Source organism: Artemia sp. Qi Xiang Cuo, chromosome 4, assembly GCF_049724085.1.
Source record: "Artemia sp. Qi Xiang Cuo chromosome 4, ASM4972408v1, whole genome shotgun sequence".
NCBI lineage: Eukaryota > Metazoa > Arthropoda > Branchiopoda > Anostraca > Artemiidae > Artemia > Artemia sp. Qi Xiang Cuo.
Window position 1 is genome coordinate 2,784,094 of NC_142797.1, and position 17,108 is coordinate 2,801,201.

The 17,108-nt window shown below is 36.0% G+C and overlaps 1 protein-coding gene across 1 annotated transcript in view; it reads right to left on the reverse strand.

Annotated features, from left to right (window-relative positions):
- tinc (transmembrane protein tincar) overlaps positions 1–17,108 on the reverse strand; it is a 157,714-nt gene that overhangs the window by 66,063 nt on the left and 74,543 nt on the right. Inside the window, exon 5 of the mRNA XM_089088041.1 lies at positions 12,538–12,728. Within this exon, the coding sequence (XP_088944167.1) occupies positions 12,538–12,728 (191 nt within the window). The remainder of the gene's footprint in view (positions 1–12,537; positions 12,729–17,108) is intronic.

A 17,108-nucleotide genomic window follows, 5' to 3' on the forward strand; every position in this document is an offset into this window, starting at 1 on the left:
AGTCGGAAAATTTCCCCTAAAAACTACCATCTTGAGCCTTCAGTTACCCCCCCCCCCCCACACACACACACAAACACACACGCAGCAAGACAGTCTTGTTTTACTTCAAAGGGACTATAGAACTTTGATTTCCGTATGGATGAGCCCTCCATTATTCTATGACCATTAATTCTATACGATCACCTGTAACGAAAAAAAAGCATCATTGACCAAACCCCTTGCAAAAAAACAAAACAAAAAAACAAGGTATAGCGTATTTGTATATAGGAGCATGATGGTAAACGGATCTGGCTTTGTGTGCAAGGAACGATCCACACGGTTATTGGACAAACTGGATTCAATTGTTTCATTTATTAACATCCCCCACCATTTTTGTTAGCACCTTGTTGGGGGAAGGGGGGGTGTTTTGCTCCCTTTTCTGAAATCTTACGAATATTTTTTTCTTATAGCTTATGGAGGGTAATTTTAAACTTAATGAATCCTTACATTTGGAATGACTCGAAAAGGTATATTTGTTTTCTTAATGCATATACTGTTGATACAATTCTGTTTTTTCAGAGTTTGGTTACTATTGAAACCGGCCGATCTTTGCTTACAGTTCGTTACCAGTGTGGCGTCATTGGGTGGCGAGCAGTTGCTCCGCATAATGTTCCCCCCATATTTTGAAAACACCTATTTTCGGCCTTTTTAATTCGTTGATTTTTTTGTAGTTTCATTGAAAAAAAATGTCAAAATTCTCCCGCCTAGATTTTGACAAATACATTTTTGGCCACCTCCTCATAATTTCCGTGAATTGACGCCACTGTTTGTTATCAGGAACCGTTTGGTTTAGGGGTTACCCACCTTAAAAAGAAGTGTACATACGGTGGTGCATGCCATGCGTGACAAGTGTGCCTCACTTTGTGTGCAGTGTACCAGGAGTGGCACGAAGAGTCGTGGTAGAACTGTGCCACTCGTGGCAGACAAAGTGTTGCTCCAAGATGTGCACTGGGCAGAGAAGAGTGGGCAAACCCTCGTTTTTCACAAAACAGAAATGTGATTCGTTTTACTCTTTTAGTTGCTTTGCTGTTTGCTATCAAGCAATCCATGATCTGTGAGAATGTGTTTCATTGAGGTCTAAACGGAACTAAGCACTTAATTTAAATAATTTTTACATAATTGTTTTAAAGCTAACGACCACATCAAGCTTGCCATTTTGCTATGCCTGAGAAATCATAAAGTTTAACCAATTATAACTATTATGGTAATTCGGGTTCACACCTTGCAGAACCGTAACCATATTCACACCTGCTCGTAACATGGATATGCGGGTGTAATCATGCTTCAGAATGAAAAAGTGCGCTTTTAACTTATTTTTGGTTGTCATGGTACCTGCTTACTTTTCGTGTTCTTAACAGGAATGCAAAATTCGTTTCTTAGAATATTTGAAAGTTTAATCAGTTAGGAAAAATATAAATAAACAATATTTTTTACGGATACAAGTAGGTACATGTGATGGAGGGGGGGTTCAACGGCTCAGGATTAGGGACTAATGCACAGGAACTTCGATGCCAGCCATCCACAAAATAATAAAATTTCTCGAATTTCTGGGTATTTCTTATTCAAATTATGGAAAAAAAAATGGCCTCTTGTGCTGTCCTTGGTGGAGGAATAGTTTTTTGAACTGACTTTTTGTGACTAATTGAGTAGTTTTTTTTTTGGCATTCTTTTTTCTATGTACACAGAGAAAATCTTGTAAAAGATTGTATTTTTTTTTCCACCCACGTTGGGCCAAACGGAAAACAGGTCGTGCTTGAATGAGGTGGGAAGATGCCATAGTGCCATGAAAATTTGAACGATATGACTAGGAAAAGGTTAGACCCGAAAAGTCGTCCAAGACAAAAATGTTTACAAAACACCAATTATTCAAGCCGTGTGTCCAAGGTTTTTGAGATCCTGAATTAAACTGTTTTTCAGATCCTGATTTAAGGTTATCACAACTCTTTTGTTTCGATTGTGTTAATTACGAAACCGCAAGCACCTTTTAAACGATCTAATATAAGCCACATACGCAGAGTTGCCACCGGGTGAGAGAAAAAATCACTACGTTTTAGTAATTTTTTGGTTTATTTATTGATTTTCTTCAATAATCTAGTGATTTATATGCTGATTTAGTGAATTTTTTGTTTAGGCAATACAGAAAATCACCAATGAGAAGATTTTTATGAACAGAGGAACAAGAAGAGAAGAAAATTTACATGGTAGCCTTTACTCTTTGGATCCTCCTTGTCGCACCACTCCAAAATGGATTGGGAACAGGGTTCCTGTTGAGCATCAAAAAGGGCATAAAGAGAATATTATGACTGTAAAATAGATAAATCATAAAAAAGGTGCATGCTAGATTCTTGCTAAAACCCGATGCGAATTCGCATTTGAAATCTTTACTTTTAGTTCTTGGCTTCTTTGTGGCACGCATTTGAAAAGAAAGAAGATTTTGTATTTCAGAAGCCGACTGTGATGATAGTTGATGAAATTCAACCTTGATCGCACACAAAAATTCGGAGTGCATACAATCAAACTTCGCAAAGACAAGAGTATTTTCGTAGTTCAGTGCGAAAATCGTAATGCTGTTGCAAATTTCATATTTGGCGAGAATCAGGCAAGTACACAGGATTATTTTTTTTGGGGGGGGGGGGGGATAATAAAAAAATATTTTATAATTTAACTAAGAAGTGCCCAGAAGCTTAGGAACTTTTTGGATTTCAGGGGGCCCTCCCTGTGTAATGTCCTGGTGAGAATCAAGCATAACCGTCTCTACATGAGAACCGAGCAGAGTACCGTAGAAAACAGAAACGTGCATGCCAGACCTTTGAAAACCTCATTTTTTCCGCACCAATCGAAGGTAATGAAATAAACCTCTAGGTTATGGTTTTGGAAAGCCTTTGGAAGCCTCTAATAAATCAAGTTTATTAGGAAAAGTCTACAAAGGCAAAAAGAAAGAGATTCCAGTCACGAAAATATACGCTTCGAGATTTCCCAGAATTGCTGCAAAAGACAAAAAAAAATGTTGTTGACGTATGCCTCCATAGCAACTGATCAGATTCAGTTTATTTGGGATAGGTGATTCCGTGACAAACAAAAAATAATATAGCGGAGTCTGCTTAGAGGTCTGTCAGTAGAGTTCCTTTATAATAAAAAAAGAAAATAAAAAAAACTTTTTACAAATGAGTAAAGAGCAACATTAAAACTCGGAAAATTAGGTATTGTTCTTGTATATAGGGGAGGGGGCAACACCCTTAGCCCCTCAAAGTTTAGCATTTGCTTGCTCAAAAATATTTAAAAATGCAAACAATATAATATTTAGTGATTGCATTTGTTTTATTTACCTATTGCCTCTCCAATATTCGAGTTGAATTGTTCAAAGCAAACAGGAATAAATAATCTCTTCCATTCTAAAGATACATTTTTTTTTAATATTTTTTTTTTTGTAAAACAGAAATAAATTATTACGTTGTTGTTGTGTTAGAGCGTTCATTTTTGAAGAATTGGCGAAAAATCTAACTTTAGCATAAACAGTGGGAACGGAAGTCAAGGGGACAGTGGGGGATCATGAACAAGATCTATTTGTTTTAAGTTTTAATGTCACTTTTTAATTTCATTTATTGAAACCATTTTTTTAATTTTATTTTTATTCGTTTTTAATGTTACAATCACGATATACAAACGGGAAGCTTTTGTACATTTTAGTCTTTCTTATTAGAATAAGTATGTTGGCTTCAATTTAATATCATGTCTTGCCGCGAAAGCTAAGAGCCCTTACGAAAGCTTACTGCCTTCGAAGATATTTTTTTATCATTATTTAAACTTTTCTTGTTATAATGGCCACGTTTAGATTTAACGCGGTGCCATACTTGATCGCAATTGCCACCGGGAGAAAAATGGCACGGAAGAGACCGTGGTCACTCACTGATCAATTTTGGCTGTTAAAATGCAAAAGACGCAACAATTTTCGTTCAGACGACAACTACTGGTTCGATAAGATCACACCAGTTGAGAGCAAAACAAAAAACAAGCAAACAGCAAATATAACATTAAAAACACGAAATTTCACACGCATATAGTTAGGCACTTGAAAATTATGCTGGGCCTCCAGAATTTGACGGTGCAATATACATTAAGATCCAATCACTTCCTTCTTCGGTGTCAATTCCTTCTTCGAAAGTATCCAATTTACTTAAGATAATAACTCTCAAGGCCGTATACAGGGGGCTGTTAGGGGGTTTGACCCCCTCTTCCCCCCAAAATGTTTGTCTGACTCGTGAAAACGTAACAAAAATTAATATAAACGAACTTTGTATGCACTTTGAGTTTTTTGTGTACCTCCCCGCCCCCCGAAAAACTTATATTACTATTTACTTATATTACATGCATATTTCCTATATATTTACTATAATTAATTCAATTACAAATGACTTCTTTAAATCATCATTTGTGGATCAATTAAGAAAAATATGCATGCTGTTGTCAATCATTCTAGTACAAATTTCAAATGTGAGATTAGTTTTTTTACCATATCTCGGCGACTTCAAAGGACTTTGCTTTAATGGATAAAAATTCTTAATAAAGTCTTTGAGTATATACGAGAGTTGATGAAACAATACTCTTGGTGCTTATAAGACAATATTCTTTGTCATGTCTGCTCATTCAATATGTATTACTAACTTCATGTGCAGGGTATATTTATCTCCATGTCAAACACGCAGAAAAAGAGTACGGTCGGATACCCGACAAAAAGAGGCACCCCGCACTGAACACTTGAAGACCAGCTTTCTAAGACGCTGTGTCTCCATTTGGAATGGTCTCTCGAGGGATATGATCCCTAGAAACCCGTCTGTTGACCCTACAAGAGGAAGTTCAATAGACACAACCCTAGGGAAAAAAATAAGTAAATGATTGACAAGTAGAGTGGCATATAAAACCCTAAGTTTTTAGCGTTATGAATTTTGTCATAAAAAATGATCAGTCGATCTGCAAAAAATTATCTTGTAAAATTTTATATCATCGTTATTACGATTAAAGGTTGTACAAAACATTTTCATAGTTCTAAAATAATTGCCAAAAAAATGATTTGTTAAACTGTATTCAAACGGAGGAGTAGCAGGTCAGTGTATGTTTAATCGCACGATCCCCCTTCGATCCCCCTGGTCTAAATTATTCAGCTGATTCCCTGTTCGAAAACAGCTTAAATGGGGTAAACTTAAGGTTCAAGAAGAATATTTGATTTTGGTATCCTTGATAATTTAACCTTAAACGTTCCCTGGGAAATATACAATTTTGCGAAAGCCTATAACTGTACCTTGCCACCAGAGGAGAAGATACTTATACCATTGGATCATTAGTTTCCTTATCCCTCACGGAGCCAGAAATGTAGTATTGCACCTTTTTTTTAGAGAATTACACTAATAAGCTTAAAACATAGGGAACTTCGTCTATTTTCGCCTTCAATGTATTTTTCAATCTAAAGAAAATGCAAAGCCATTTTCAAAACCATAATTCGCCAGATGGATAAAGCTAAGAAAAAGCCTCGAATGATATAAAAACCGTCGTTTTACGTTGAAACGTTAATACCACCAGGCCTGCACAAAAAAGATACTTACGTGTTACCCGACCACACTCAAGAAGTTTGATCTGTTTAAAACCGGTTTTTCTGTGTGCAGTCTCAGATAATCAGCTTAGCCTGAGTGAGTTAAACTACCATGCAGGTATATTTTTTATTAAACATTTAACATATTCAGTTGGTTAGTTTAGGTATTTAGTATAATGCGTTCTGGGCGGCCTGCTTTCTGTAATTCTCTGTTGTATAATTTTCTTACTAAAGTATTATATTTTTACCATATTTAGGAAGGCTATATTTTATTATGACTAACCTAACTTTACTTCTTGAGTGTGGTCGGGATCAACACGTAAGTAGGCCTACAACAAAAAACTAAAAACTCTCTGAAGAGGAAACAGGCACATAAACGCTCAGAAGACAGTAACAATAAAATGATTGGTTGAATGAATACTTACACAACCATAAACATCTTTAGAAATTAGGAAACATTTTCATATTTCCTAATTTTTTTTCATTAAAAATTTTCATTTTTTAATGGAAAAAAACATTTAATGAAGTTATGCAGTTTTTGGTAGTAGCGGGTACCACAAAACGGGTACCAAAAAACTTTACTTTTTAAAGAAAAGAAAAATGTGCGAAAAAAAAAAAATCAGCAACAAATAGGTAAAAGCACGTGGCACCAAACAGCTTTCCTTTGTAGGTTGTCTTTTGGAGTCAGCAGTTTGTTAATGTTTAAATTTATACTGACGGAAAGCTTTGCCAAATTTAGCTTGTTTGTTCGGCTTATTTTCACGGTTGAACGTGGCAACCCTGACGAAAAAGTGGTATTGCTATTAAAACTTCATACTCTGAAACAACCAAAAGAAAATCGTAGAAATCCGTAGTTTTTATGTATGAATAGAACCGAAGATGGGTCAAAGGGTTAAAAAATATTTAAATTTTTATATCATTCGTTCTTTTAAGATGTAAAAATAACAATTCAATAGGGATAAATTCTCCTTTTATTAGACAGTGAAAACAAAGTAAACAACTCTGGACATTGTGAATATGACCGAAATATCCAGAAATTTTGTCCTTGTTTTTACTGTCTAATAAAAGGATTTATCCCTATTAAACTGCTATTTGTATGTGACGGAGAGGCAGTGTAATCTTCAAAAATACCTACTTTAAAGATTTTCTAATATATTCTATTTCTTGTGCTTTTCCAACAAAGCTACAACTAACAAAAAATTCAAAGCTATTAAAAACGTAAAGCTAGTGTTTAAAATGAAGGTGTAAAAGGTGGAATGCATGTCATACACAAAGATAATAGTAACTTATTACTGGGGTAATACATTACGAATTTAACACAGTACACGGAACTGAAAGTGGACAGCCGGCGCATGCCTAAAGTGACCGCCTATTAATAAAAAAATTACGAAAAGATAGAAAACGAAACGGGCGGGGCTTATGGGACTTGTAATATTAAAATATGAATAAGCACATTTTAATACCCAGATTTTCCTAGTTTAATATTTAGTCTCAGGCGAATAACAGTTTCAGCAACTTCAAAGTTTCAGTACATGGGCTACATTTTATAAAACATTTTCTTGAATTTCCCGTACTCTTCTCAAATACAGGACACATGCGAGAAGGAAAGTTTGGTTAATGATAATGAAATAAAACAAAATAGGATGAAAATATAATAGTTTATGAACAAATTTGGGCTGTATATTTGCACATTCGGGGGTGGGGGGGGGGAGGGGTTGTAAAGCACAGCATATACTAAATATGTAACCTAACCTAGCTACCTTTTAGTCCCCCTAAACCCCAAAGAACTAACATTTAAATCTTTGTCACGGAGTGAGCAATTTATCACTATGCCGTGGAAACCTGTTTATCAATACCCGCTTTGAGATTTCAATGCGGTCTTTCTTTCATGTGTCCTGTATTTGAGAAGAGTACCGAATTTCTACTATTTTGGTATATATTTTTGCAGTTTCAAGGAGGCTCCCCCGAAGCTTACCGTTATAGGGATGTTTATAAAGTGCTCTATTTCTGTTGTTTAAATTAGTAAATAAAGGGTAAAAATGACCAACCAATGAATTGTTTGTTTCTTGTTGACAATAGTAAACTTTGATAACAGATTTCGTATTTTCTTACACCAAAGGATTTTGGAGACTGATAGCAATCTCGTTTTATAGATCCTAATCTGGAGGGGGACAGAGGGTGCCCATTTTCCGCCACCTGGTGTACATCTCAGAGCGCAACGTGAGCCGTACAATTCCGCCACGTTTGGCACAGTTTCCGCCACGCTTGACGCACTTCCACCAAGCTCAGCACAAGCCACCAAGTATATGTGGCTTCTGAAAATCGACACCTGTTTAACTTTGGTTGGTTAAACAAGGGCAATGATGAAAGAAAGCAAGAGGGCATTTTACCAATGAATGAAGACAGATTGCCATTGGATAGATTTTACCAGTGAATGAAAGACAAATTGCCGAAGATTGTGCTTTTGGTCATTCATCTAGGGCCACATAAAAAGCAGGCCCTCCCTGAATGAAGTGAAAAGAAAGGCTCCGCGAGAGGGGTAAGGAGTGAAGCTTTAATAGATTGGGATTGAGGAGGGTCGTGTGCAGCTGTGTCGGCTTCAGGAGGTTTGGGCTAAATTGAGTTGTTAGCAATAGCAGTAGTTGTTTGGGACTTCAGGGTTCAGGCACCGAAATCTCTTCCACGTTCAGGATGACAAAATCTAATGCCAAAGCTCACTAATGAGAAAAAACGAATATGAAGCCTTTTCATAAATTTTTCGTCTCTATGCCATAATATATTACTATTATTTGGTACCACAAATTAGTAGCAGATAATAGCCCATTACAATACAGTGTACAGAAAAATGTTGCGTCAGTAGCGTCAATTCACGAAAATTTAGGGATAAGGGGAGGAGGATTTCTTTTTCATTATTATAGGGGGAGGCGAAATTTTCTATATATATATATATATATATATATATATATATATATATATATATATATATATATATATATATATATATATACGAAGAAACAGGACAAAATTACAGAGCCGTCACATCTCAGGGTGTTGGGGCTAGAACCCAAGGGCCTAGACGCAAATATCAGTGTAAAAAAAATATGTTCCATCCTTACCCAGTAAAGTAAAACAGTTATTTCATTCGGTATTATTCTGTTAGTTTCAATTTCAACTCTTTTTTAAGAAAAAAACAAAAGAAATTTACTTTTGGGGACAACACTGCTACAAGTAAAGCTGACCAAGCAAATTCCATAAGGGGATAAAGAGGGGTCTATATCTGGATAGTCAAAGGGCATGGGATGTATAATATTTTTTTCTCCGCATTTTTTTGGGGGGGGGGGGGGTAGAGGCAACTGCCCCCTCTTCCCACCGCGACGCCCCTGATATTAATCTAATTTAATCTTGTTTCTTGGAGTTAACCAATTAATTACACAGAAATCCTTTCTTGGACATCTCCAGAATCTTGTTTATTATCAGTAACTCGTGTAATTTTTGTGTTCATTAGTTTGGGTAATTCAGGATGATTCAGATGATTCAGGATAATTCAGAGGAATAGTCTCTCTTCACGTCGTTCGACCATCTTAACGTAAAGTCTGATTGTGCAGATTTTAATTTCCCACAAAGGGTGACCTGTCACCCTTTGTGACAATTTCCCCAAAGGGTGACCTCCCGGCAAATACTCGGTGGCTTCAGACCCAGGGAAATATTGAAATTGTCCCTATAATTTCTTGTTTTACACGTAGTTTGCCATTTTTAGTCTTGTTTTGAATTTTTGTTCCTCTTTATTTACTTTATTTACTATATATTTAGTCTTTACAGAAAACCTTAAAAGCACATTCCTTAATTTCAAAGCAAAAAAAAAAAACTTTTAACTATAGTACAGGCTAGTACAAAGTGGGAACAGGGCGAATTATTCCCTATGTGACCGTTGACTCCTTCAAGAATTTTTTTCTCGAAAAAAAAGTAAGATGTCTGATATCTAAATTCTAGTAGCCAGGTTTTTAAATTCTTTTTTTTCCGAGGAGGGGGGGGGGAGTTTTTTTATCTTGTTTCTTAATTAATTTATCTCATTTTTTCAGAATCCGTCAGAAAAAAAAACTTATTGAACCCCACAAATGTGTATGTTTAGGCCTACATCAACAATTAATCATCAATTCATGCTAAAAAAAAAAAAATAACAAGAACTGCTAACGGTTGTTGGCCCTAGAAGCTTACCTTGTTAATTATTGCCATTCGTTGGTTATAGCTGTATATCTTTAAAAATTTACTCCGGTTTTGTTTTATTATTGTTTTCTGGGTTTATTTTTCTTTTCGTTAGTTTATAATAGCTGCAAAAGTTGACATTGACTATAGTACAACAAAAAAGAGTTCAAATATATTTTTCTTTTTCATTTTCTGTTCTAAAGAGCTGGTCTTCTTTATTGCAACTTAATCTTCTTTTAAGCTATAACAAGATACTGTGGTTTCCTTTACTGGCGGGCTACAGAAAAAATAAGAATCATTTCTGCTTCAATGAAAGTTAGTCCATTCCAATTTTATATTTTTCCAACGATTCTAGACAAGATCTCAATCCTTTAATCTCCACGTCAATCCTCCTGTGACAGTCAATTTTCTGTGAATGTCACAGTGAGGATTGTCTTTGACAATCCCCATGCATTTGCAAACGAACAGCTGATTGTTTTAAGACTTGAAAAAGAACTGTTCCACAGCGGAAGAAGTAGCTTTACTCTTTACAGCTGCAATTAATAGTTGAGAAGGGTGTCATTTGAATGATGTTTTTGCAACATTTGAAGGTACAAAGGACGGTGGAAATAAATTTGATTGTTTGAATTTGTATATATATGTTATATTGGTATATCTACAACAATAGATGTCTAGAAAAATTAGGAGAAATTAAGAATTCAATTTTGAATGAAAAAGACTTATGGCAGTTTTTAGTAGCAGCAGGCGACAAATTTAAAAATAAAGAAGCGTGGGTGAAAAATAAAGAAAAAACAAGCTAAAAACACCAAACAGCTTAAAAAAGTATAGCTTTCCTTAATGTAGCCGTCTTTGATGGGAGTCAACATATTGTTAAAGTTTGAATTTTTACGGATGAAAAGTGTTGTCAAATTTTAACGGAGAGTTTTGCTGATTTATTTTCACAGTTTAAGGTGGCAACACTGACAAAAATGTAGTACAGCCCCAACCACTTTATTATTATTAAAAAAAAAAAAATCATCATTTTCCTGGAACCTATGATGTGTCAGGGCAGGGGTGGATACAGGACTTTTTTAGGGGGGCGCAAAACAGGCTGATCCGATAAACTTGCGTTAGGAGCGAGTTTAATTAACGCAATCTTGCGTTAATTAAGTAAATTACATTACTTTAGACAACTTTGAGGCGGAACCCCTCCCCTGGATCTGCCAATGTGTCAGGGGGGACCCAGAGGGGAAACATGACGTTATGCGTTATATCTATGACGTTATATCTGTTTTTAGCGTTTCTTTAAAACTTTCCCCCTGAATTTATCCTCCGTCAAAAATGTTTACTGCTATCTTTGCCATTGAACCCTCTTAATATGACTACAATTTTACATTAATTTTCAATTTTAATAGATGACACTGTAAATCGAGGCTACATTTCTGGCATTACTACTACCACCACTAACAACTCATTAAAGCGCCGAGCCGTCTGAGGCCAACACAGCTGCGCATGCTCCTCCTCCACCACAATCGATTCAAAGCTTCCCTCTTTACAGCCCCTCCAAGAAGTCCCAATACCCTTTAAATATTTCTTGCTACCCCTTCTCGCCCCACACGGAGACGACCTGCTTTTCGTTTGGGCCTAGATAGTTATCCGAAAAGGACGACCGTTGGTACTCTGTCAGTGACTGTCTATAATATAAGCCAAGATATGTTGACATATAAGCCTCAAAAGTCTAGTGTTTGAAAGTCAATTATTGAAAGAGGGAGAGTGGCCCGTAAGGCTGAAAAAAACACGTTCACATCAGTGGTGGGTCCAGGGGCGCCCCCTAGCGTAGTCTAAAGTAGTGTAATTTACTTAGTTAACCCAAGTTTACGTTAATTAAACTTGTTCCTAACGCAAGTTTATCGGATCAACCTATTTTGTGCTCCCCCCTAAATTTTTTATCGGATCAACCTATTTTGCGCCCCCCTCCCTAAAAAATCCTGGATCCGCCCCTGGTTCACATTAAGATTATCATTAAGATGGTAATCTAAATAGCACAAAAATGTCAGCACAAAAACTGGGGACAGAAAGGATCCCTTTTCACGAGGATTTCAAAAATGTGCATCAGGGACCCATTCTTCATGAGGTGGTTAAACTGTAACTTTTTAGTATGTTTTCCCAGGCATATTTCCTGACATTTTGGGCCACCTTTCTGTCCCTCTCTGTTTCTTTTGAGGCCATGAACAAGGAGGGGGGGGGGGGGGTCGAATTCATACAGGCCACTTGGCCTCGACTTAGCACTCATAAGTATGTCATCTTAAATCACGCATAAGAAAGGAAATCCGGAAAGGGCAGAGTGACTTGATCCCTCAATTGCTGACTCTAGTTTCTTTCTTTTTATATTTTTTTTGTATTTTCTTTGTTATATTAATTCCACCGTCAATCACAGCTATAACGCAAGTTATAGGCTGAAAATAAACAAAATGATTATATATAAAATATATATTAGTTAAAGAACCTACTTAAAAAATTAAATTTCCGGGGGGAAGGGGTGCATGAGCCTAAAACAGTTGGTAAAAGATAGACAAAACGTCATGAACAATACTTTGATCGCTAAAATTTTAGATTTATTTGCTCATTTAATTAATCTATTTAGACTTATTACCTTCGTTCCCATTCTTCTAACATACAGTCTTTGTGCTACACAGCCCATTTTTAGAAATCTACGAATAAGAGCTAATTACCTGTATAATATGACAATACCACAGTGGCAAACGACCCCATGAACAATATTAGCGATTAGATGAACGCTAAAGATAATTCCCAATGGTTTGCTCATAGCCCAATAGACATGAACAGCTTTGACTGAAAACCATATAAGCGAAATGAAGAAGTTGATAAACTCAATACTTGGCGCTGGCCACGAGGTGAACTCCTGCAAAGAACCATATACACATTATACAGTATACGATAAAACAAACAGAAATTATCCTGTATAAAAACATTCTGTATCCACCTATGGTCAAGGCCGTACCCAGCGGGGGGGAGGGGGTTAGGGGGGTTCACCCCCACCCCCTGAGATGTTTGTTTGACTCGTAAAAACGTAACAACAATGGACATAAACAAATTTTGCATGCGTTTTTTGAGGTTTTTTGTGTAACCCCCCCCCCGAAAAAAAATATTTGAGTAAAACCCCCTCCGAAAAAAAAATCCTGGGTACGGCCTTGCGATAGTTGAGGAGTAGTCTCTCATAAATAGAATAATTTTTGTTTACTTTATGTTATGATGGTGTTCTTTATTTTCAATTGCAAATATGTTCTTGATTACTTAATCAAGTATAGAATGTACACGAAAATAGGGGAAAAGCTCAAGCTTGTGTAAAGAACTGCATTATGATTATAATAAAGCATCAAATCTCTTCCCCGAAAGTAAAATTAACAGGTAGGCCTGCATCTAAATCATCGAGGGACTAATGAAAATCCTAACGGAGTCGTCAGTGTTATTTTTAACCGAACACTTCTGTCGGTGACGAACTTTCACTTTATATATCTAAAGATCGAACATGCAGGAATGGCTATGTTTACAAAAAAAAACCTTAGCCGTTTTTCAGTGTTTAGACTAATTTTCAAAAATAGTGTTATATGGAGAAAGGTACTAACGAACCGATGAAATGGAAACATTCAATATAAAAGGAATATAAACAGGTACTTGTTTAGAATCCAGAAAACACGCGACAAGTGTATTGAAGATCAGATAGATATTTTACCGGGTAATGCCTAGACGCTGTATAAACAAAGGGTTTCTCACTCCGAGAACTATATTTAAACTTTATTTTTAGGGGGTTTAGGGGGAATAAAAGCTACCTAGGTTGGGTTAGGCTACGTATTTAATATATGCTATGTTTTACCCCCCCCCCTAATGTGCAAATATATAGCCCAAATTTGTTTCTAAAGTATTATATTTTCATCCTATTTTGTATTATTTTATTAGCATTAACAAAACTTCACTTATCGCGTGTTTTCTGGATTCTAAACAAGTACCCACAAACATAACAAAAGTATTAATAAAACTAAAAAAGAAAACAAAAACTTCAAAACTGATGACACTCTTGCCCTTAAATAATCATTTTTTTTTTAGGATTTTTAATATTTGAGGAAAACATTAAAACACAACAAATTAAAACTACAACCGTTTTGGAAATTTTACAGGGCCAGGGGGCCCCGCCCCCTGGCGCTTCAAGATATACACCTGGTGGAGAAGAATGAACAACATCTCAGTTATATTATAAGTTATTATGAAAATATGCATGTGCAAAAAAAAAAACACTTCGAAAATTGCGTATCAACCGTAAAAAAAAAAATCAAAGCGAAAAAAATGACAAGAATCCGTTGAATAATGATGCAACATAATCAAACAACGAGGGTGGTCATTTTCACTAATATCAGGTTAAATATCAATCAAGATTTGGCCACTGTAGCAGTCGATAATCATCTGTTGTTCTTTGAACAAGATATTTGTACCAACTTCCAATTAAAAACCCATCAATCTTAGTGCCTGAATCGATATATCACATGATACAAAAACACAACCATCTGAAAGGCAAATAATCAGCATCATACCTGATTTGTCATGAACAATAGGATAAAACAAGTTGTTTTTGGATAGTAAAGCGTTTAAGACTCTGACACGTTTTAAACTAGACTAAAAAAAAACAGTTTCAAGAGATGATAAAACCATGTTAATGAGCAATGACCGAGAAATATCGAGATAAGCCTGCCACCATGCGCATATACAGTGCCAAGCCTACCCCAATCACTAATTGTTCCGTACTTTTCTAAAAATCACAAACATTGCCAATTTCCTATTTGCTGATTTGAGGAATTTTGGAACTCCATACCCCCAAGAAAAAATGTCCTATGTATGTGCTTGTAATCAAATGAAATAGCCGAAGGCATCTTCTTATGTTGTGATGGTATTCGAAACTTTATCCTGGGGGTTAAACCCCTGACCCTGAGAAGGGATATAATCTTGGTGAAAACTACACTATTGAGTTAATATTTGAGAGCCAAAATAAAGATGTTTCAAGTTGCAAAAAAGCGATATTTCTTCCTATCGAGAAGGAGGGTTATGAATGCGTGTTAATTTGTCTTTTTTTTCACCAGGAGGAGGGAGGGGGTCGCATTGAGATAGTGGTTGTAAATATTACGTAGGAGAGGACCTTAACATCCTGTTTATGCTCACTTTTTAAACTGTTTTTGTTACGGGTCCTTCAGATCAATATAGGGGTAGGGTAAGTGGGAAACCCATATCTTTCTTTATTTGGAGGAATATGTTTAGACTAAGCATGATATATGGATACTGAGATTTTGAAATCTCCGCTTTTTAGCGCGACATCAGGATTCCGATTGTAGTTTCTTGGAACTGCCGTCTGGAATTCTTTACCAGTGAGCATTAGGGCGGCTGAATATCTTGGATTTTAAGAGAAAGGTAAAGGAATATTTATTAAAAAATGGTTTAAAAAATGTGCATTTAATTTAATTTATTATTATTAACATTATTTATTTATTTTTTAATGATGAAGGGGTGGTTGGTGTGGCAGGGAGTAACGGGTGCTGGGAGTGGTGGGGAGGAATTTGTGGATGGGGTGGTAGGATGAATGGAGATGGTAGGGAGGAACGGGTGGATGGGAGGTCGGGAGGTAGAAGTTAATTTGGAATTGATAATGTGAAGTCCCTCCCCATTTATTACTTTATTTAGTTGTTGTTTGTTCGAGTTGTTTTTTAAATGGCTATCCGTTTTACTGCACGCCAGCAAAAAATTAGGTTTTTTCATTAGTGCAGTAGTTGTAAATTGTGAAGTGTTTATTAGTAAAGTTTAGTAAGTAAAGTAAGTAAGATTGCTAAAACATTTTCGACTTAAAATCAAAGATTACAACTGTATACTCGCCTACGAAGTTGCGAGGGGGGGGGGGGTTGTGGTTCTAAGAACCAGATTTGGCAACAGAGCCTCACTGAATATTTTAAAGAGTATTAAATAAAAAAACAAGTTTTTTTAACTGAAAGTAGGGAACGACGTTAAAACTTAAAACGAACAGAAATTATTCCGTATATGAAAGGGGCTGTCCCCTCCTCAACGCCTCGCTCTTTACGCTAAAGTTTGACTCTGTCTCACAGCCTTATTTTTTAAAACAATAAAAAACTTTAGCATAAAGGGTGAGGCGTCGAGGAGGGGACAGCCCCTTTCATATACGGAATAATTTCGTCGTTCCTTACTTTCAGTTAAAAAATTTATTTTTTTTATTTAATTTGTGAACATTTTTGAATTAATGCAGTTTTTGATTTTGGCTCACCGTGCATTAATAATTAAAACAAAATTTTCATATTAATTTAACTTTTATTTGGTTAAATGGCTTTCTCAAAAGTTTACTTTTACTTACCAACGTTTTTATTAGTAATAAATATACGTAAATTACGAATTAACTTACGTCACGTACTTCTATATTCATGTATTTTTAATATGTAAATTAGGGGGTTTGCCCTCTATTCAATACCTCGCTCATTAACGTAAAGTTAGAATTTTGTTCAGATTTTTAAAAATGACCGCTTAATCAAAAAGGCCGTTACTTAGAATACATAGCTCTTATGAAAGTACTAAAAAATCTTTGGCTTAAAGGGCGAGGTATTGACTATGGGTGAACCCAATCATATATGTAATATTTTCTGTTTGTTTAAAGTTTTGATGTTGCTGCTGTTGCAGCTGAAAAACTTGTTTTTTATATTTAATTTCTGATCTTTTTTTAAATAATGCTGGGAAGTCCGGCGTCCCCTTCATAGCAATATCCCTTCTCCCATGAAAACTTCCATCATGGAAAGATCCTCCCATGTAACCCCCGACCACCCCCCCCCCCCCACTACCAGAAAAAATCTCCCCTGATAACGTCTGTATACTTCCCAATAACCAATACTATATGTTAACATTGGGTAAAGTTCATAACTTTCAGCCCTCCCCCTGGGAACTTCGGGGTATTAAGTCATTCTAAAAGACATGCTTATATTATTTTCGAACATGCTGAACAAAATGGCTATCTCAAAATTTTGATCAGGTGACTTTGGGAAAAAATGAGCGTGGGAGGGGCCTAGTTGCCCTCCATTTTTTTGGTCGCTTAAAAAGTGCCCTAGAACTTTTAATTTCCATTCTGATGAGCCCTCCTACGATATTCTAGGACCACTGGGTCGTTACGATCACCCCTGAAAATAAAAAAAAATCTTTCTTCTGGCAAAAAATGCAAAATTCCACATTTTTGTAGATAAGAGCT